This window comes from Mustela nigripes, chromosome 1, assembly GCF_022355385.1.
Source record: "Mustela nigripes isolate SB6536 chromosome 1, MUSNIG.SB6536, whole genome shotgun sequence".
NCBI lineage: Eukaryota > Metazoa > Chordata > Mammalia > Carnivora > Mustelidae > Mustela > Mustela nigripes.
In genome coordinates, this window is record NC_081557.1 from 158428225 (window position 1) to 158451513 (window position 23289).

Sequence of the window (23289 nt, forward strand, 5' to 3'; positions counted from 1 at the left end):
CAGAGAGAGAGTAAGGGAAGCAGGCTCCCTGCTGAGCAGAGAGCTCGATGTGGGGCTCGATCCCAGAACCCTGGGATCATGACCTGAGCTGAAGGCAGTTGCTTAATGACTGAGGCACCCAGGTCCCCCCATTTTAACTATTTTTAAGTGTACAATTCACTTGCATTATTAAAGTTACAGTATTGTATAATCCAAAGAGAAACTTAGAAAATACTTTAGTTTTAAATATTTGAGGCATATTGGTTAGTTTCTTTCATTTTTGGGGGGGTAAAGTCTTATCTTCCTACAACCCAATATTCAGTGTGATCTACTTGTACTTACTGAATTCTAAGCTTGCCTTTTAAATTAGAATGGTTTCTTTTGATTTGTACTTGTTCCATGTTTCTAGGTATGTATTAAAATTGCATCATGTTACATTTTACTGCAATTTTATATTTTCTTCTTTTGGAGCAGTGAAATAGATATGTATGAACTTTGAAGGAGGTCAAACTAAGTTATGTGAACACAGAGAAAATTGTTAGAGAAGGGAAGAAAGATTTGGGGATTGAAGACTGTGGTACACTTTTAAAAATGTGTGACAGTCTCAGACACAACTGGTTTCCTTCCCCTTCTACTAAATGCCCAGAGTAGGAAGCACATCTAGTGTAAAAGATATTTGGGCCTATGAACTAAAAGAATTCAGTACCCCAAACACTGGGTAGGAATTGGACTCAACAGGAAGGATTGTTCAGTAGATCCTCTGTCTGTGTTACTCTTTGTGCTCAAACAAAAATACAGCTGTTTAAAGAGTTTAAGCATTATTTCTAAAAGAGTTGAAATACCCTATTCATATTACAGATGTTAAATGTAGTTTTCTTGGCTGTTTGTCTTCCTCATTCATGACCAGCACACACTGCTCTTGTTACACAATAAAGAAATAAGAAATTATCAGGAACGTTTTCCAGAAAATGCTTTCAGTTTTTAGAAAGCAAATAAGAATTTAAGAAAATAAACACAAAAGTCATTTGAATTTTAACTTTACCTGTTAATAAAGATAACTTTTTATTACATTGTCTAAAAGTATATTAGTATACTTTTGATTCAAGCAAAAGTACAATTTTAATCTGTGTTGATTATTCTATGTTTTAAAGAGAGACACTCCTAATGAAATATATTTATTACAGCTCAAAGATGGCGGCAAAGCATCCCAGGCAAATGTAAGAATAGGAGATGTGGTTCTCAGCATTGATGGAATAAGTGCACATGGAATGACTCATCTTGAAGCCCAGAACAAGATTAAGGGTTGTACTGGCTCTTTGAACATGACTCTGCAAAGGTAATTTGCATTTTGTTTGCTTCTGGGGGAGAAAACAATACTGAGGAGTGTGTTTTTGTGTATCTGATTTGCGGTATTAGCTAAGAAGTTTCTCCTACCATTGTTTCAGGTAGATAAATTACAAAATATAATGGCTTTTAAATTGAGTAATTGAGCAGTGTGAAAAATTGGTGGAAGCTTTGGATTGTTTCCCCATAAAAAGGCATGCATTCATGAACTGATAAAATTTGTGTATGGTTTTAGAAAATCTAAGAATTCCAGAAATTTCTCAGTAGAGTGTAGGCTAAAAATTCTTTTTATAGGGTAAATTCTTTTTTTTTAAAGATTTTATTTAGTTTTTTGACAGAGATCACAAGTAGGTAGAGAGGCAGGAAGAGAGAGAGAGAGAGAGGGAAGCAGGCTCCCTGCTGAACAGGGAGCCCAATGCAGGACTCAGTCCCAGGATCCTGAGATCATGACCTGAGCTGAAGGCAAAGGCTTAACCCACTGGGCCACCCAGGCACCCTGTTATAGGGTAAATTCTTATTCTTATTATATCTAGGCTGAAATTCTTATTATAGGGTAAAACTCTTGGCTTTAATATTCTGGGTAGTATATTAGAAGGTATTCTTTTAAAATAAATAGTTAGGCTATTCCTAGTATGTCTTTTTTGCCCTTCTTGAGTGGAAGAAAATATTTTTACATTTGAAATGCAGATTTTCAGAACTTACTGTTTTGTTTTTTAAAGATACTCTGGCCTCAGTTATAGCATAGTTAGTCATCTCATTGATTATAATGTATCAGGCATTTTGAGCATTTGACCTACCTTGAAATCATGTGGATTCCTTGCTAAAAATACTGATAGGAATCAGAATTATCTGAAAGGACCAAGAAGTATATTTTAGTAAGATCCCTATAATTATTATGAATTATAAAGTTATAAGCACTGCAGTATCTTGGGCTCAGAGGAAGGGAGTTAAAAGGGAGTGGGGAGAAGGTGACTGAATGATAGCTTTTAGCCTTTAAGGTTTATAGGGAAAATAGCTATCATTTATCAGCTAAGTATGGAAAGTTTTAAATAAGTCTTGTTTTTGATGAGTACAAAAGTGTTCTCTAGTTCTATAAAATTTGGAAAACACCATTTTCACCTCAGAACATCTCAGAGCCTTCTATAAATTATTGTGTATATTGTTAATTTTTAAGAGGGAAAATACATGTGGTACAAACATATTTGGCTATGGAACCTTTTTTTCTTGGAGGCTCTCCTGGGACTATTTAAAGGATATATACAGGGTAAGGTATGTACTTTTCTGGAAGTGTATCAGTTTGGTCTTAAAACTGAATAGGAGAAATTTTTATGAACTTAGACTTAGGGATTTACTTTGATGTAACCAGCACCCCCAACCCTCCTCTTTTGTGTGTGTGGGAGAAATTCCTGTCATTGGGACTATTTGGTCAAAGGTTATTTGTATTTAAATTTTGATAGCTGTTAGGTATATGTTTTAATGCATATAAAGGAGTCATTAAAAAAAAAATAACCTGCTAAAAATTTCTATTTTTTAGTGTTTTTTTCTGTTCTATGTACTGAGATCTGTAACATGAAATTATTATGACTAATTAAATGAAAAGCAGTAATTTTTTAAAAAAGGTTTTATTTATCTGAGAGTGAGACAGAATGAGAGAGGGAACACAAGCAGGGGGAATGGGAGAGAGAGAAACAGGCTTCCTGCTGAGCAGGGAGCCGGGTGCAGGGCTTGATCCCAGGACCCTGGGTTCATGACCTGAGCAGAAGGCAGATGCTTAATGACTGAGCCACCCAGGTGCCTCGAAAAGTAGTCATTTTTTTTATACTCATTTTTACTAAATACGCATTTTGAAAGGGTACCACGGAGTCAATAAACTTAGATATTAGATTAGAAGCTTAGCTATATCTACTTTCTTTTGAAATTACTTCAGGGTCCCATAAGAATAGATGAAAACCAGATGTTACTTTGTTTGTATGCATTTCCAATTTTAAGTAATCTGTTGCTGACCCTTAACAAAGATTCTTTTAAGTCACTTAAATATGAAATTTAACAAACTAAGTCATTCTAAACATTTGGAGATACTGTTTAATTTTGTCTTCATATTTCTGAATATAGATATTCGGGGCCCAAAACATGAGAGAGAATTTGAGAGTCCTGTTGTTACTTATTGTAATTCTCAAGTTTTTTAACACTTCTTGTGTTAAGTAGTGTCAACCTGAAAAGAGATTTGCATTTGAAAGAATTTATGATATAACATTGTCAATACTACTGGGGCACCTGGTTGGCTTCATCGGTTAAGCATTTGATTCTTGATTTTAGCTCAGGTCAGCTCAGGTCATAATCTTAGGGCCATGAGATTGAGCCCTGCATCGTGCTGCACGCTGTGTATGGAACCTGCCTGACATTCTTTCTCTCTCTCTCTGCCCCACTTCCTCTGCCCCTATCCCTCCCCATACTTGCTTGAATATGGGTGCAGACATGCACTCTCTCTCAAAACAAAACAAAACAAAACAAAACAAAACAAAAAAACCCCAAAACATTAACAATACTAGTGAAGGAATATTTTTGCCCTTCAAGGAAAAAATGAAACTTTGAAGAGTTAGTTTCAGTCTTTCCCTATACTAAGTTGTGTCCCTTCTTAAGTTCTCTCTCATACTGAAGCAAATATTTTCTCTTCCACTTATTTCTGAATTTGACAGTAGCATCCTTAATTTGCCTCTTGTCACCTTACCGTCTTTATTCCATCTATTACCAAACAGCCTGTTTTGTAGTCTTCTTCCAAAATGACCTACAACAATGCTTGTGCCGTGTAACTCTTTTCTTCTAAAACATGTTCTTTTCTTTGTGAACATGTAGTACTTCCCTTTACAGACTTGTTGTAGTACTCCAGTTTCCCTGGAAGCAGAATAAGAGATAGAATTCATGTACAAGTAATATATCAGGAGAGGTCTTTGAAATGTTCTGGCAAAGTGAGTGAGGCAGGACTGGGAAGAAGAAGAAACTGAGATGAACAAGGATGTGGTTTCAGGGTATATGTAGCCTCAGCTTGATCCAGGAGGTAACTTTGGGATAAAATTGTACCATAGAGGCTGTCTTGCCTTGAGGTGAGGGAACAGGGCTTTTGTTCCCCCTCTCTTGGATTCGTTAGTCACTGGCCACCAGTTTTCCTGGAAATATATGTGTGGGGATGTGTGTATGTGTGTGTGTGTGTGTGTGTGTACATGCAGGGTGGAGGGAAGGAGGTTATCTTCTGTTGCTTACATAGAAAGTTGCTGGTGTGCACCATTAGTTTTTCATGAGTGGCTGTACCAAACTGGTAGAACCCAGGCTGCGTACAGCATGTGCTGTGAGATTCCATCTGGACTTGAGTCTTCTTGCTCAGAGGATTAGGTTCTCTGTGATCTAGACTGAAATTGTCCTCCCCAGATCATCCCTACTGATCAGTGAGTCCTATCATTTTATTTCAGGTGTTTCTTACTGGCCCTCACCTGCCTGTCTGACCTTTCATGAAATTCACCTCATCTAAGATGCCTACCCACCTCTTCACTGCCAACACAGGCTTCTACATCTACAAAGCCCATGTTGAACCTCATCAGCCACCTGTTGCCTTCTCTTACTTTTGCAACTCAGTTCATTTTTTCCCTGTCTGAACTCCTATGATAAGCTTTTACCATTTGATTCAGAATTTAATTATGTGCTAGGTATAACCAGGAATAACAAGGCAGATTCCATGAGGCATACAAATAAACTTAGCTAATAGTCATACCTAATACTGTCCACATATTTAAATAATTACTCCATGTATATTACTTTTGCATCTCCAGCTAGACTCCTTGAAAGCAAAGACCATGTTTTTCATACAATCTGTTTAACAACATCTTGTATAGTTTTATGTTCTTAATATCTAATTAATATTTGATGAATACCAGCATTAATTCCCAAACTTGGAATCATTTATTTGTTCCACAAGTAGTTTTTAAGCTTTTAGTATATGCCAAACATTGTTATAGATGCTGGGGACATGCGGTGAGCAGAAGAGACAAAAATCTCTGCCTCACAGTGCTTACCTTTTAGTGAGCAGAAATAGGTAACTGTTCTGGGGAAGAATAGAGCACATAAGGGAGCTAGGGGGTGCAGGGGTAGGGAATTGCAAGTTAAAATAGAGTGGTCAGGAAAGTTCAGTGAGAAGGTTATTGGCTATGTGGGTCATGCATGTCCTTGGCGGAGGGAAGAAGTGGTACAGTGGCCCTGACAGGGACTCCAGTATGCTTGGCACAGAGAGAGTGAAGCCCGAGTGAGCGCAGGTAGGAGGTAAGGTCAGAGAGGTGGCATGGGATGGTATAGAGCATGTAGTCTTGTGTGTTACTGTGATATTGTAATCAAATTTAAGTTTTCCTGGACCTAAAAAAAAGTTGTGAGAAAGCCTTGGAGAGTTACAGCTGCCTGGCCAGATCTACAGCAAGGTCTGGGAGAGAAATGATGTCATTATTGGAAGGAGGGGCTAGAAGGAGGAGCAGACCAAGTTTCTCCTCAAGTCTTCATAGTGGTAGCACTCACTGCATTTTCCTTCTAGCACTGTCAGAAACAAGGGATGGTTGCCACTCTTCTGGAGTTCTGTTTACCTCCACCCAGGAATCCCCAGAGGGAGAAGATAAGAGAAAAGCCATTTTTGTTTCTGAAATGAAAGTTACCAGAAATTTTATTTTGTGAATATTTTTTGCCCAAAGTATTATTGATACGTATCAATTCATTAAATATATAGTATATACACTTAATTGATTTCTTCTTTAGGCCTAACCTCAATATCTGAGAATAGGATTTAGATAAGAAAAAGTAAGATAAAGATACTTGCTTATGATTTTTTTTTTAAGATTTTATTTATTTATTTACAGAGATCACAAGTAGAGAGGCAGGTGGTTTTGTAACTGTTTTTTTCCTATCTAGTCTAGTATGAGGGTATTTAATAAAGCAAACATATTATCTCTCTCTGATATCCTGAAAAGATAAGACTTGATTCACTATGTTCTGGGTATCTAATGAATATGGAGGTGTGGAAGATTTCATTTTAATATATCTTTTATCCTTGGAATAGGATCGGAAGTTGTTTCTTTTCCTCCTTCTTTTTCTTCCTCCTCTTCTTTTTTTTCCTTCTGCAACTGCAACTGATTTCTGAGTAAACTGGACAATGAAAAATTCTATTTGAAATTATTTTTCCTCTTGGTGAAATTAGGCAAATCGCATTTTTGTTAAAAGATTTTATTTATTTATTTGACAGGCAGAGATCACAAGTAGGCTGAGAGGCAGGCAGAGAGAGAGAAGGAGGAAGCAGGCTTCCTGCTGAGCAGAGAGCCCGACGATGCGGGGCTCAATCCCAGGACCCTGGGATCATGACCCGAGCCGAAGGCAGAGGCTTTAACCCACTGAGCCACCCAGGTGCCCCAGCAAATCGCATTTTTAAGTATCAACTGCATTTTGCCTATAATTTTACCCAAGTCAAAATGGATCATTTTTAAAGTTATATTTCAGTTAACAAAAGAAGAAAATTACTTTCTAAAGCTTTGATGTCAAATAACTATTAACTATATTAGAATTGGATTCTAAGATTTTAACTGTTTGATTTCAGCACTTTTCTGCATAACACAGATAAACTTGCTACTAACCTACTCTATAAATTGAGGCAAGTCTCTGAACTTCTGGTATTTCATTTTCTTGACTATAAAATGAGGTCATGGGTGATTTCTAAGTTCCCTTAAATTCTGGTTCTTGTTCTGATTTTTCAGCTGTAAAGGGCTAAGTTCCCTAGAGCTTGCTATTAGATCAAACTAACTTAGGTTTGCTTATTTTGGCTGAGAGAATCAGGAAATTGGACTTTATTCATTGGAGTTATCTTAAACTGTGCCAGGTTAGCAAAGTGACTTGTACTATTCTGCTGACTTTAAGGTGAAAGGTAGGTCAGATGGATAGTCAAACAGCATTTAATCATAAAAAGTATTTTATATATTTGTCATTTTATATTTTTAAATTAATCCTCTCAGAATCACAGAAAAAAATACATATGTATTGCTTTTCTAATCATCATCTTCTTTTTTTTTTTTTTTTTTTTTACATTACTGATAGTAACAAGTCTGTGATTTGTTTTTTGTTCCATAGGCTTCATTTAGTGTATAATGTATTATGATTGGAAGTGAAAGTTGTAGAAGGATTGAGTTCTTAAAAATATTGATGTACTCTGTATCTGCCTCCCCCTTCTTCCTCATCCTTCAAACAGCAGCAACAAAAAAAAAATTGTCAGAGGTCCAATAACTACTACTAATGAATGACAGATTGTACTAATTTAATAGGCTCACTGAATTATGAGAAAAAAGAAAAAAAGTAGCTGTTTTACCAGACCGAAGCTATTAGCTGACTTTTGTTTCATTTTAACAGATTGCTTACTATTTTATTACTGTTAGCTTTATGGATTCCACTCTGCTCTTTCACTAATAGCATAGAGGCAGGATTTTAGAAAGTATTCTTTTTTTAATCAAAAATTTCAGTTCTCTGTTTGGAATTTTGAATTTGTGTGAATTTAGAAGACATTTAGGTTGATTATCTTTTAATTGGAGTTGCACATTGATATTCACATGCTTTTCTAATTTCTTTTCCGCAGTTTAGCTTTTACTGTTTTTTTTGTTTGCTTGTTTGTGTTGGTTTTAGTTTAGTTTTTCATTCTTAAATGGGAGGATGACTCTTTTTCAGAAGGACTGGGTCTGATCACATCATCCCTGCCCCCATCATTAAAAGTAGCAGTGCTGCTTAGGAAAGGGGAAGAAGACAAGCATGCAGGGACATCTCTTTTGTGCATTCCTTTTCACAAATATAATTTAAGAAGGAGTTAACATACCCATTTTTCAGATGAGTACATTATGGCTTCAAGAGTTTACGTGATACGCATAACAAACCCAGGTCAGTTCAAAGCCTATGCCCTTACCCACCTTCTTTCTTGTAGCATTGACTTAATGACTTTAGTATCCTAATAAAATTAGGTAAGACCGGATAGTAATACAGGAGGCATAACTTTTTGACTCTTTTGCTTGTAAGCAATCACAACTCTCTGTCCAAGATGTACTTTCCATTTGCACGCTCACCTGTCATGTTCTATAAGTAATACTATACCTAAATTATTTTCTATGTTTCATAGACCCTATATATTAAAATGAAAAGAAAGAGAAAAAAAAAAAGAAGGCTAAGTAGATTGGTGTACCTTTAGATGGGAGCATTCATTTGGATACTGATTTGTGTATATGGTTGTTGGTCCTAATTCAGAATGTGATCTTTCGCTTTTCCCTCCTAAATTTATAACCCTGTTGACTGTATTTGCTTATTTATTTCTTAAAGTTTAAAGACAGTTCTTCAGCAGGCTTCTGCCTTTGTATTTGATGAGTAGCTAAGGATTAGGACTTAAAATAATATTTTTTAGAGCTTTTCAGGGCTCATTTTGATACTCACTGGAAAAATTGTCAATCAGCAAATCAGGCATGGAAGAGAAGTATTTATTATATCCCGTTTTCTTCAGCTCAATAGAGATAAAGATAGTTGAAACTGAACTTGAAGGCTCAAGTTGGTTCATTTTTATTGATATTCTATAGCAATTTGAGAGCAGATTTGGTAAATACAGGTTAATTAGAGTGTATTTTGCATTTCAAAATTCCTTCCTTTGAACTTTGTATCTTAAAAATGTGTGGTTATTTCTTAACAATAAAAGTATTCTTTATTCCTGTGAAGGAAAAATTATTTTAGTCTGTAATCCTTTGGGAAAACAATCCTAAGAAATTATTTATTTATTTATTTTTAAAGAATTATTTATTTATTTGACAGAGAGAGATCACAAGTAGGCAGAGAGGCAGACAGAGAGAGAGAGGGAAACAAGCTCCCTGCTGAGTAGAGAGCCCAACGTGGGACTCCATCCCAGGACCCTGAGATCATGACCTGAGCTGAAGGCAGAGGCTTAACCCACTGAGCCACCCAGGTGCCCTGAAATAATATATTTAAAGACCTGTTTAATTATAAAGCTTTATTGAAAAGTTTTAATATGAAGAATTGTCTATGCAGAATTTTTTTAAAAGGCCATGAAATGGGAATGGTAGTAACACTGGCTTTAAAATTAGGCATACTTCGGGCAGACCTTGGTTCTACCACTTTCTGGGTGTGTAACCTTAGGCAAGTTATGTGACTGAATTTCAGTTAGCCATTTGTTGTTGGGCATAGTAAGAACTGCCTTCTAGGGCTCTTATAAAGGTTAAACAAATTAGCCTATGTAAAGAACCGCAGGCACAGTAGAAGTAAGTTTTCTCTCTTCTTCCTTTTTTCCTCAAGGTAAGTATTAATATAGTATCTATTTTACAGATACTTCTTGAAGATCATATTTATTTTGTTTCTTAGCAACCGAATGGGTGTGACTGGAGGGAAATGGAGAAAATGAGATGGTAATATGATAGGTAGTTACGTGAGAAAGTCAAATAATTTTGTAAGTTAGAAGAAAACATTTTTTTAATCAGGTGAGTGAATTTTGATCATACATTTGTAATTAAAGCTTTTTAAAAACAGTGGAGTGAGTACAGCCATACTTACTGCCAGCTGACAACTGCTTTGGTTCAAAATTATTGCCTTCACCAGTAATTTATGGCAGCAGAAAGAAACCAGTACACACCTAGTCTTCTTTATTCTGCTCATTCCTCCTGTTCTCCTTAGAGGAACAATGTAGATCAAATTCTTTTTCACTGTGGCTTCTGTCAGAAAGATAAACAAAAAAACTAGTTTTAAAAAAATTTTTCTTGCCCATCCACATTCATGCAAACTCCCTGTAATTTCCTGAGTAACATTAAAATCAAGTTAAATCGCTAACTTTTGGACCGTGTTTTTATGATACTTTTAGAAATACTTTTTATAACCTTTTGTCAACACAAACATTAATTACTTAAGGTCAGTAGAAGAATCTCATCATGTTCCAAATTTTTAAAAATTGGACTTTTCCTCCAGGTTTACATTATGACTAGTAGTCATAGGGGCAGATAGATAAAAAGAGTGATTTATGATTTCTGCTGTTAAGGAATTTGTATCTATTTATTGGGATAGGAAGAGACAGGAAGTGCTTCCAGGCTGCAGGGATCCCACTGAAAGCTGAAACTTGGGCTAGGCTTTCCCAGTGAGGAGGGTGTGTCAGCTGGAGGAATACCCTCTGAGGCAGTTGGAAGGCAGGCACTCCCCAGGTATAGGTGGGGATGGGTGTGTTGACCAATTGGAACTAGAGATAAGGATAAAAGGAAAGATAGATGAGAATAGTGCTTTGCAGGTCTTAGACACTGAGGTATTATTAAAAGTTTTGATCTGAAAAGTGACAATTTCAGAATAATACTTAGTGAGACTGCTTGGAAGAAGTTGGAGAGACATAGAGACTGGGAGACTACTTAGGCAAGTATTGCAGTAACTTGGCTGCATGGGGTCTTGAAATGTAAAACAGGATGAATGAGAGAAATCAGAGCTTGAAGAGTAGTTCTAAGTCACAGTAGTGGGGTGATACGAGGAAAGAGGGAAGAGATAGTTAGCCGGCTGGAGCCATGCTTTCTTCTCCTTTTACCTTCCCCTGCTCTGTCTGCTTACTGGAGCCTAGCTTCTGCTCCTGTCCTGTCATTCACTGAAAGTGCTGCACACCTGGGTACTTCAATCATGTTAACAAGGTCAGGACTGAGGGTACGCCTTATCTCATTCATTTGTGTTGCCTGCTGCACTGATCTTGGTGGATGGCCTACCACCCACCCTGCTACCCAGATCAGAAAGACTCATTCCTTGCCTGAACCTCCCACATTCGTCCCTAACCACCTGTTGAGTCACATTTGCATACATCTCCAGTCAGACTGTGAATAGAGTAGAATAAATTAGCATAGCCTTAAGGCATGGCGGTGGCTGAGGCACAGCACCTAGTCAGAAGGCCTGGGTCTTAAAAGGAAATGTTTTTAAAGCCATTTGTTTAGAATGTACTAATGGAACACTTGGCTGTGCTGATCACTGAGGATAAAAAGGAAGTCCTCATAACTGCCCTCAAGCTGGTTTCTGACCTTAAATAAGGACTTTTTTTTTTTTTTTTAAATGTCAAATATTTTACAGGCAACCTTTCCCCTGTCACATTAAGATAATAGTTGTATTTTTAGTAATTGTAGATTTTATATTGTATTGCAGTTTTAATTTTTTTTTAAAGATTTTATTTAGTTATTTGACAGAGAAAGATCACAAGTAGGCAGAGAGGCAGGCAGAGAGAGAGGAGGAAGCAGGCTCCCCGCTGAGCAGAGAGCCCGATGGGGGACTCAATCCCAGGACCCTGAGATCATGACCTGAGCAGAAGGCAGAGGCTTTAACCCACTGAGCCACCCAGGCGCCCTGTATTGCAGTTTTAAATGAAGAGGAAGATTTTTTACATTTATGTACAAGAATCCGTATGTATTTAATTTTTTTCATTTTATTTTATTTTATTTCTTTTCTGTGTTCTAAAATTCATTGTTTATGCACCACACCCAGTGCTCCATGTGGTACATGCCCTCCATAATACCCACCACCAGGCTCACCCAACCCCCCGCGCCTTTCCCCCTCCAAAAAAATCAAAATAAATACATGATTTAAGCAGACTTTGAGCTTTTAGTGCTTAGTACACATATGAATTCATGGCTCACATGTGAGAACTTAAATCTTGTGCCAGTTGCTCCCAGCTGCTTCAAGTTGGTTCATAGACTGGGAAACACTGGCCAAAGAAATTTTAAGCTATCTGAAAGTAGAGAGACAGAGTCCTAAGCAGAGACATCCAGAGAAGGTGAGTCTAAGGAGAGATAGCATGAGGATGGGGAGGGAAACAGAGACAGAAAGACACAGTAGGACAGTTAACAGAGCACCGTTATCCGAGAAGATTCTCCTGGTCACATGGACTTATTACCAGATAAGAAGGGTGATGATTCAGCTTTAGCTTCAGATTAACCAGATTAAGCTTCATTATCATTTTAAGAAAGAAAATTAAGCTTAATTTCAGAGTTTTTAAATGAGAAACACACAGTATTTCTTTGTATGAAAAGCAATCGCTGGGTAAGATGTAATGTGCATACTGATTAAGTGGCAAGAAGATCACACCCAACTCTTGAAGGACAGAAGTAATACTCTGTTGATTACATACTCCAGTGCCTACCACTGTGACCTGGATTGGAAGATTCTCAAAAAATATTTATTGCCTTTCATTGTAGAGAATGCTGCCTTTAAAGTTACAGTAATTTTTGCTACTTTAACCTGATGAATTTAGAAATAATTCTTAAGTTATTAGTGAGATAGAGTGACAGTCTGGTCATTCTTTTGTATTTAATGGCAGCAGTCTCCTTGGGGTTAATAAACATTTTTGTCCATAGATCAAGAGGTTTTGAAAGGGTTGAAATTCAGGTCATTCCTGACTATATGCAGTGGCTGTTGTTGGTATTAACGTCTTAAAAGATTGGAATAGTTCAGGCTGTGTGTGAGTTGAAAAGTAAACTGGAGTGATTGGCTGTGCAAAACACAGATGTGGCAGATTATTTATACTGTCGAACTTCACAGCGTACTTTTTCTTTAATGTGTCTTAAAGCCTGCGTTTTCACAGTAAATCAGCTTTATACACAGGTTCGTTCTTTTTTTTTTTCTTTTATCTTTCTTTCTTTCTTTCTTTCTTTTTTTTTTGACAGTAGGAGAGAATCTTAAGCAGGCTCCAGCAGAGCCTACCTCAGAGCTTGGTCTCACAACCCTGAGATGATGTGCTGGGCTAAAATCAAGAGTCAGACACTTAACTGACTGAGCCAGCCAGGTGCCCCTGTCTACAGGTTTCTAGATGTTACTAGTTTCAGAAATTTTTTTTAACCAGGCAGGATCCCTTATTAACAGTCTTTCTCTGCAGTTTAAATGCTTAAGAAGAAGAATTCTTCATTCATCTATTTTTGTGTGTGTATGAATTTTGATTTTTCTAGTAATACAGCAAGAGTTTATTTCTGTATTACAATAAAAATCCATAGATGATAATCCTGAATTCAGTGACCTTTCTTACAATTGAGTCTGCCTTTATTTGACTGTTTTGGCTGCAGTTTAATAGCACTGTTTTCCTGTGCAATTCATCCTGTTAATAATGAATATGAGGGACTTTCCAGATTCTTTTGTTTTACTGGAATTATATTTTATAAACTCTGCTTTGAAATAGTGGATTATTTATTATTCTAGAATGTTTTTGTTATCCTGAGAATATGTCTGGTTACCAAATTATTCTTAAAACTAATAAAAGTGTTTTTGTATTTGAAAGATAAACTAGCTAACTGCCTCTTTCAAAGTAGAATTTTAATCTCTGATTAAATATACAATATCTCTTTCCCAGATTTTATAGATTCTATAATACTCATGTAGATTTCATTTGCTTATAAGAAGCCTGTTTCCTCTTAGTGAGCCAAAGAATTCTCTCCAGGGGATCAAAGCAAATTGCTCCTTTATTGAAACTTGGTTGTGCTGTTTTTTATTTGTTTGCATGTAATTTCTATTGCTATATAATATTTACAGTTGAAATTATTTTAGTATTATGCAGAAAAAAGTTTCTTTTTTATCTATGCCTTTAAAGACGCTTATAGGTTATAACAATATTTGTGTTTCCAAGAACTTGAAATAATTTTGTTCTGAGATATCTGATATAAAAAGTGTTAAGGTTACTAGGGAAGCAGCTTTAGTCTTGTTTCTTAGTGCACAGTAGGGATTTGGTAAGTAAAGCATATTAAAGAAAAAGAAGCTAACATTTTACTTTATTTATTTATTTTTAAAGATTTTTATTTATTAGAGGGAGAGGGAGAGCAAGAGCAAGGGAAGGAGGAGGGGAAGGGGCAGAGGAAGAGCGAGAAGCGGATGCCCCACTTAGCAGCGAGCCTGATGTGAGTCTCAGTCTCAGAACCCTGAGATTATGACCTGAGCTGAAGTCAGACATTTAATTGACTGAGCCACTCCTAAAGAAGCCAGAACTTTAAATTTTTACTTTTAACAAATTACTGACCTAGGATCTTAATATACTTAAGTCATTTAATCTTCATAGCAATTATTGTGATAGATATTATTACCCTACTTTATAGAGAGGGTAAATACCCTCTCTTCAAATTCTTCAAATTCACACAACTTGTATATAAATAAGCCAGAATTCAAGCTCAGGTCTGTTTCCCTCCTAGTAGAATGATTGCTCTACAACATCACACAGTCCCTTTAAAAAAAAGAATTAAGGAAATTTTCTTATTGTATAGTCATCATAATGTCTGTTGTCTAAATGTGCATTTTACACTTCCAAATACACTTAGTATGAATTTTTGCCATTAAATTTGTTCCATAGAAGGCAGAGAAAGAGGGGTTTATGGAGACTTTTGCTTAATATTCCAGTAATTCAGATTCCATAGAAAATATTAGCAAGAAGCCAGTGCTCTTTGAAAAATTTGAGTTTTTAAAAGCTCACAAAATATTCTGGCAGTAATATTACCTCATTCATTCCTTTAACGCCTCCAACATATGTATTTTCTGGATTTATTAAAAAAAGCTTTCGTAATATCTTCATCTGTAAAATAGTTTCTTGGTTGAATTAAAATGCACTGCTAAGTTCAAGTATAGAAAACAGACTTCCTAGATCTGTAGCGTTTTAGAGTGATGCAGCTCCAGCTGTCAACCAGTAGAACTTTTAGTCCACCCTCACCATTTGTGTCTATGAATGCTTCAGAGTTTCTTTTTGATCTGTTTTACAAAATACCTGCAGTGACAACTCTGTGACAGTGGTGACACTGGGATTGGAATTGCGTAGCAGACGAAGAACAGAGGGACCAGTAGGTGCTAGCCCATGAGCTCAACTTGATCAACCCTTGTGCCTGTTTACCCTGCTCTACTCTGTTCTTCGTCTATCTTCGTCTTTGTGCTTTGTTTACAGTGTTCTTTAAGGTGTCTGATCAGTATCTTATGCTGAGCGTGGGAAATATGCTGGATTTAGTTAATTGGTTTTACCAAATACCGTCTCTGCTCTAGTAGCCAACATGTTTCCTGTTTTCTCTAACCTTTTCTCCTACTTTCTTTAAGTTGTTGATTTTCCTGCATTTCTTTCTTTCTTTAGAGCCTTAAAATCCCTCCACTTGTCTCTAAGGAGTCAAAATGTCCTTCACTAATTACATGTCTGGAGGTTGTATGAACCATATGTAATTGAATTAGAGAAATAGGAAGAAACTTTGTTAGTTTCAGTGGACGTAGAGATCTTAAAAATACTGAAGTACAGTCCCCTTCATCCCCAACACACACACACACACGCACACGCACGCGCGCACACACATGAATGATGATGGCAAGAAGGAACAGAGTAGCATTGTTTAGTCACCTGAAATTTGAAGTTCTGAAAAGAAAAGAAATTTTAGACGAAGGGCAGTGAGAACGTTTGCTGGGATCCTAGAGAAGAGATCTTAGTTGAGAGTAATTCCATGATTAACGTATAGGGCAAGTTATAGGTTAGTGCCAAAAGTACTCCGTTTTACCAGGAATTAGATGAGCTGAGCTGTGGTAGAGGTTGGGATCAATCATGAATTAAGAAGCTTGAAAGGATTGTAAAAAGTTAGCAAATATGTGAATGAGTGACAAGATGAACTGAGTTTTCTGTTACTCAAACTTAGGCATGTCTGTCCACATATAATATATAATTCACACCCCCTACTTCCTTTGAAGTTAGAAAACTGTGTATGTGCTTTAGGCTGCTGACTGAATTTGTTTGCTTAAGAGGACTTATATGAACAGTGGAGAAATATAGGAAAGTTTGGGGCTACTGGGGCCAATGTACAAAAGAGAAAAAGAGAAAACAAACACCCTGTTCTCCTCCCTCTCTTCTGCAAGCATTATCCCAGTATGGTATACCAGTAACAGTAGTAGGATCAGGGAATAGGTAGAGAAACTAATGTATCTCTCAGTTCAGGAAACCCCTAAGGGAAAGAAATTTTTATACACAGGTTGATGATTGTCAGAATGTAGATATGTACAGGGAGCATCTAGAGCACAGAGGAAGAGTCTGAAGGTGGCAAAGAAAATGTCCTACCGGATAATGCATGAGCTGAAGCTTGAGTATAGAATAGGAGCTTGCCATCGGTCAATAGTAGGAAGAAAGAAGGCATTCAGGGCAGAGAAGACAGCTTGAGGAGAGCCATGCTCCTTTCTGAGAACTTGTCAGTAGTTCACTGTGGCTAAAATAGAGCTTTTGAGAGAAAAGGAAGAATAGGAGAGGATTAGAAGGTTAAGGGGTTCAGATTATTTTAAGAGATCTCAGCTGCCATATGTAAAATTTTAAATTTTGGTTCTTTGTTAATGGGAAATTATTGAAGAATTATTTTGAAATACAATAAGAAATTTAATAATAATAATAATAGTATTATTGAGCTCATACTCTATGTTAGGCATTCTTTTAAATGCTTCACCTATAACTCATTTAATCCTGTTGAGAACTTTGTGAAATGGATGCTATCATTGTTCTCCTGTTAAAGATAAGGAAATGGAGGAAAACAATACATAGGCTCACCTTCCAGGATTTTAAATCCAACTCTTCTGGCTATGTGTAATTGTGTAGGGTGGGGAAGGAGAAAGACCAGTTGGGAGATGATTTCACAAGTGTGGGTGGGAACAAATGGAGGCCTTGGTGAGGACAGATTTGGGGGTACAGAGAGAGTCTTCCCTGATGGTGAGGCCTGGAAGTTCCAGACTGGTTGAGGAAATTTCTGAGGAGCAGCTGTCTCACTGTCTCCTTTCTATTGTTTATCTCCCAGTTGAAACTTTGTTCCTTTTGCTTAGTTTTTCTCTCTTCTCCTCTTCTGTCAGTAACACTGATTATTCACTCTTTTAATGACTATGTGTTAGGTCTTTAGTTGGAGTAAGTCTTCATTAATTCCTGTACAGTTACAGAAGAAAAAAGAAAAGACATAGTTCCTTCTATAAAAGGGGTGTTTGATATTGTGTGACAGGTAAGATAAGTACAGAACCTGTAATTCAAGTTGGTGTGAGCAGAATGATACAACTTCTGGGAGAGCCATGTTCAATTGACTATATACTTCATCTTCCATTTGTAGTTCTTTTTAGAAAAGATTTTATTTATTTATTTATTTGTCAAAGAGAGAGAGGGGGAGAGAGAGCACAGGCAGGCAGAGTGGCAGGCAGAGGCAGAGAGAGAAGCAGGCTCCCGGCTGAGCAAGGAGCCTGATGCGGAACTGGATCCCAGAACCCTGGGATCATGACCTGAACTGGAGGCAATGGCTTAGCCAACTGAGCCATCCAGGCATCCCCGCATTTGTTGTTCTAAATCCATTTGTGATACATTTATCTGAGCTGGTAAGGTCTACAGCTCCCCGGTTTCTTTAACTAGCAAAGCTGGGCCCCTCATAGAGCCAATGCATATTCTAGATATAGAGGTATAGAAAACCTAGTGTCCCCTAACACATACACACATGTCGTCCTTCCATATTTTCCAACATTTTGGTTTTAAGAGGAAAAAAGTCTCATTAGTGAATGTAAAACCTCATTCACATCCGCTACTGGACTGTAAATTCCCAAGGGTAAAGGCCATGCCTGTCTTGTTTATAGTAGTACGTGTTCTGATCTCTCTCACAGACTTGCTCATGATTTATGCTAGAATATTTGTTGAATACTGCATCTGAGGGTGAAAATTTCCTAAAAATATTTTTACTAAGAATTAGGAAATGAAAGCAAACAATAGTGCAGAAATGAGTGAGACGAATGAGCACAAGTTTGTGGTGCTAAATGAAACTACACTAAACTGTAGCCACAAAATGGCAAGAACAGTTTTATGTGGCAGCCCCACATGATATATCCCTCTCTGGGGAGCTATAACTTTAATGTTTACACTTCTAGATCTTGATTATAAACCCAGCCCGTTCTTTAGTCCACTACCAGCTAGGGATAGATGTAGTTCATTCTCCTTTTTACTGCCTCTGCCCATGGTGAGAATAGAACTTACATACACATCTTTTCTGCCCACATGGAATAGGGACTGTTGGAAGATACTTCTGTCCATTTGGCTCAGTTCCTCTCCTGGGAGGTAGAGTTGGTGCCTGGTTGCTCTAACTTGATACTCATTCAGCCATGTTACTAATAAACTGTGCCATAACAGGGTCATAGTCTCCAAGTTCCATTTCTTCACCTCCTCTCCTCACTGTGGCAGGTGCCCTGGTCAGGATAGAGGACTGCTATTCTCTCTTACGTACCATTCCTTTTTTATTTACTGTTTTGGTAAGTGGATAGAATGGGAGATGGAATTTAAAATGAGAGTCTCCTCTTTGCTTGAACACAAATCAGAAGCTTTGCCTTCTGGGCCTTAAAGAGGGCTTGTATTTAGAAAGGGTTTACATTTACTTCTCATTTTCCTACCAGTATTTGATAGGCAGTAGTCCTGCAGAAAAGGAGGAAGGAGGTTTCGGAAGTACATCGAACCTTCTGGGAAAGAGGAGGTTTGGGGGCCCACCTAGTCAGTATACTTCATGAACTTCTTAAGTGGCTAATTCTTTGCATTAGAAGAAGAATTCTTTGTGCTTCGTAGCTACACCCTGACCAAAGCAGTGCTGATTAATGAATCTTTTTCCTTTTTTTTTTTTGTTAAACCATTCACCCTCTTTTTATAATTTGAGCTCCTTCTAGTGATCTCAGATACCTTTTATTTAACCTATTTAATAGGTTAGCAGTGAATGATACTTTCCCCAAGGCTACTAGTAAATTTAGCTTTATCCTAAAATAGTGAACTGAGTGAGAAAAATCATTAAAGAGAAAATCATCTGTCTTTCCTAGAAACAGTTTAATGGTTACAGTTGCTAATTTTTAAGATACATTTAGTAGGGTACCAAATATATTTTAGTAATTAATTTCACAGTGAGGCAAGAACTGTGTGACATTTTCAACCCTGGCAAAATGCAGAAGCCGATATTTGCATGTGGAATGGCTGCTCATATATATTAATTCATTAATAATAATTGTTAATGTTTATTGTATACTTAGAGATCAGGGGTGCTTTGAATACACCATCTCATCAAATCTTTTCAGCACTTTTAAAAAGAGATTTTATTTACTTATTATTTGCTAGAGAGAGAGAGAGAGAGAGAGAGAGCGAGCGCGTACACAAGCAAGGGGAGCAGCAGGCAGAGGGAGAAGCAGGCTCCCTGCTTGAGACTCGATCCCAGGACCCTGGGATCATGACCTGAGCTGAAGGCAGACGCTTAACTGACTGTCACTCAGGTGTCCTTCCAGCACTCTTTCTGGTACTGTATTAGTTCCCTGTGGTTGATGTGACAGATTAACACAAACTGGGTGGCTTAAAACAACAGGTATTTATTCTCTCCCAGTTTTGGAGGCTAGAAGTCTTAAATCAAGGTGGTGAAAGGGCTACACTGTCTTTGGAAGCTCCCAGGGAGAATTCTTCCTTGTCTCTTTCATCTTTAAGTGGCTACGTCACTCCAGTCTCTGCCTTTATGATCACTTTTCCGCCTCCTTGTTGTGTGTCTGTGTCTTCTCCTCTTTTGTCTCTTATAAGGAGATTTCACTGGATTTAGGGTCTGTTAAGGTAATCTAAGATGATTTCCTCTCAAGATCTTTAACTTAATTATATTTTAAAGACCCCCTTTCCAAATAGGTAACATTCACAGGGTCTTGGTATTAGGACATGGACATGTCTTTCGGGGACTACCACTCAACTGACTGCAGGTACGTATTTTTAGTATTACCATTTCTCAGGGAGATAGTGTGTGAGTGGTCAATTTGTTTTGACTCTGAGCTGTCCTCTCCATCATCACACTGTGACGCCATGCTGATCGAATCTGCTATATTTGTAGATGATCTGTTTTGAAGCATTGCCTGTATGGTATCTTGTCCTTTATTTAATTAGGAATGAGTTCACATCTGGCAAGTTTTTTCTACTTGTTTCTTAGTGTCTGGTTTTGGAAATGCATGCATGAAACTCACTGAAGTATTTTCTTGATGCAAAGACTGGAGTTAACTTGTCATGGTGAACTCCAGCAGGAGAAAAGGCAGCTCAGTACTTGACAGCAGCATAGACTTGTTTTTCTGGTTTATTGAGACCAGTCAGAAACATCAGAGTTCTCATCCTGACTTCATCACTTACTAGCTCTAGGCTACTAGCAAGTTCCTTTAGTTCTTAGAACTTCAGTTTATTTATCCATAAATTAGGAATCCCTGTTTTGTAGAGTAGTTAGCTTAGATGAAAAAGTTAAAACTGAGCTTTTAATAAGCATTAATTTGCCCAAATTAAGCATGTAAGTATTTTAGAATATGTAATTCCAGTATCTATGAAATTCTTCAGGCTTACTTAGGCCTCTTTTGTAAATTTAGCTTTAGCCTAAAGAGGTGAACTGAATGAGAAAAAATCATTAAAGAGAAAATCATTTTTCTCTTTTTAAAGTTGTTTATAATCACAAATGATGGGGCTTCCTCCTTTAAAAAAATTTTAATACGTCAGTATCTTTTGTTATCCATGTACATATATGGTATCTTTTTAAAAACTCAAATAATAGTTGTCTTGCCTGTTTGTGGTATCTTCTTCAGCACAGTTTGGTTTTGTTGTTTGTTTATTTTTTTAAAAGAATCATTCTTCTTACCCAGTGTCTGACACACATACCAAAAAGGGAAAACTTGTAAGAAAGAATGCTGGTCAGATCACATCATCCGATTATTACACTTTCAGCATTTTGTGAGTGATGGCTCCTTCCTAAGGGGACATTCTTGTTAAGGTTGGAGGTCACTGTTTCTTTTTAAGAGCACTGTGTTCCAATTTTGAGTAATATTTTTTTAGACAGGAAACATGACCATCTTTCATTTCATTGTCCTTTTTAGTAGATGTTTGTTGAGAATACTGGATAGTGGATAAGACAGATTGCCCCAGTCATTCTTTCTTATTATTGTTTATTTTTCCACAGTTGTGCAATCCTATTTGATAAGGTCATGGTGGTCAAATAGATGTATTTTTCATCTATTTTCTGATGAAAGGATGGAATTTTTTTTCAATATTGTCTTCTCTGATCCTATTAAATTACTGAAAAGTGAGAAATTTTCAGAAATGTGTGTTTTAGAAAACAGTATTTTTTGAAATATGTCTTATTTCTTGGAATTTTATAAAAACTCTTAGACTGTAGTCTTAATGTAATCTCTTAAATGGAACTGTTGATCATGGAATGCCAAAGCCTGGGAAGTTGTGAGCCCAACTGAGTCGTAAATATTTGTTTTCCATTTCTGTGTAGACAATATGGATGATGGATGCAAAATTTGTTTTTACCATTAGCATTTATTTTTCTTGCTTCAGGAGGAGTGTATTGTTGTAGAACTGAATCTAGTGATGGATTTTTTTTTTAAAAGATTTTATTTATTTATTTGACAGAGATCACAAGTAGGCAGAGAGGCAGGCAGAGAGAGAGGAGGAAGCAGGCTCCCTGCTGAGCAGAGAGCCCGATGCGGGGCTCGATCCCAGGACCCTGGGATCATGACCTGAGCCGAAGGCAGCGGCTTAACCCACTGAGCCACCCAGGCGCCCCTAGTGATGGATTTTTAAAAATATCTTGATCCAAATGATACCATATTACTAATACTACCCTTGCTCTTGATGAAGTAGAAGATGATTGGTTTCTACCATACCCATCTAAACACTCACCCTCATCCATGTGCACACCCCTACTTTTCTATTCAAAGCAGAATCATTTCATATCGGCAGTAATCATATAGAAAAAGAAGATACACTTCACTGGGAGAAATATATGTAAATAGGGTTTTTCCTCCTTACATTTATTTTTTTAATTCATACTAGACAAAAGCATTTGGAAGTCTTTGAAATTTACTCTGAGGAGGTTCCAGACATGTTCAGTTTGCTGATGCTCTTACTTTTTAAGGAACTGCATTAAGGTGTTTAATTATTAATCTGATATTAATTATAAATAAAATTTTCTGTTATCAGAAGATGTTTTGAAACATGTAGGTTTTGCTGATTTTTATAACATCCCATCTAAACTTTGAAGTAGCTTTTAAAATATAAAGGTGCATTTAGTCTTCAATAGGCATTGAAAACAGGGATGTCAGAAATTTAAACTTGAATGTTTTAGTATATATTATGCTTACAATTTTTACTTAATATATTCAGTGCTAACATTCCTTTTGGCAACTGGCCATTCCTTTTTCAGATCTAAATATTTACTGAATTTAAAGTATTAGAAATTGCATCTGGTTTATGTTGTGGTTCTATTTCAATTAGCATCGTAACATCTAGGTTTATAGTTAACTGTCAGTGATTTTAGACTTAAAGGAGAAAAAAGCATTTATCTGAAGTTAGTGGTAAAATTTCAGCTATCCCCGAAACCTCAGGTCATAGATAATCCTGAATTACTGGATTTTCTAGATAAATTGACATTAAATATCTCAATTCTTTAAAATAAACACCATAATATTTTCATAAACATCTTAGAAAATGTATTTCTTTGTGTATTAGTTTCCCCTTGCTATGTAACAGATTACCACAAACTTAGTGGCAGGAAAAAACCCCACAGATTTATTATCTTACAATTTTTGATGTCAGAAGTCCAAAATGGGTCGCACTGAGCTAAAATTAAGGTGTTGGCAGGCTGTGTTTTCTTTCTGGAAGCTCTAGGAGAGAATCTGTTCTTTTGCCTTTTCCAGCTTCTAGAGGCTGTCTGCTTTCTTTGGCTTCCATTCTTTCCGTCTTCAAAGGCGGCAGAGTTACAGAGTGTCTCACATCACATCATTTTAACACTGACTCTTTGACCTCCCTCTTCCACATTTAAGGACCCTTGTTGTTACATTGGGCCTACTTAGTAATCTAGGATAATCTTCCTATTTTAAAGTCTTCTGACTAGCAGTTTTAATCCATTTTACAGA

The 23289-nt window shown here is 36.9% G+C and overlaps 1 protein-coding gene across 7 annotated transcripts in view; it reads left to right on the forward strand.

The window, feature by feature from the left end:
* Positions 1–23289, forward strand: part of PDLIM5 (PDZ and LIM domain 5) — a 217437-nt gene that overhangs the window by 61528 nt on the left and 132620 nt on the right. For all 7 annotated transcript variants that reach the window (XM_059376090.1, XM_059376110.1, XM_059376119.1 and 4 more), the window contains exon 3: positions 1164–1315. In XM_059376090.1, coding sequence (XP_059232073.1) covers positions 1164–1315 — 152 coding nt within the window. The remainder of the gene's footprint in view (positions 1–1163; positions 1316–23289) is intronic.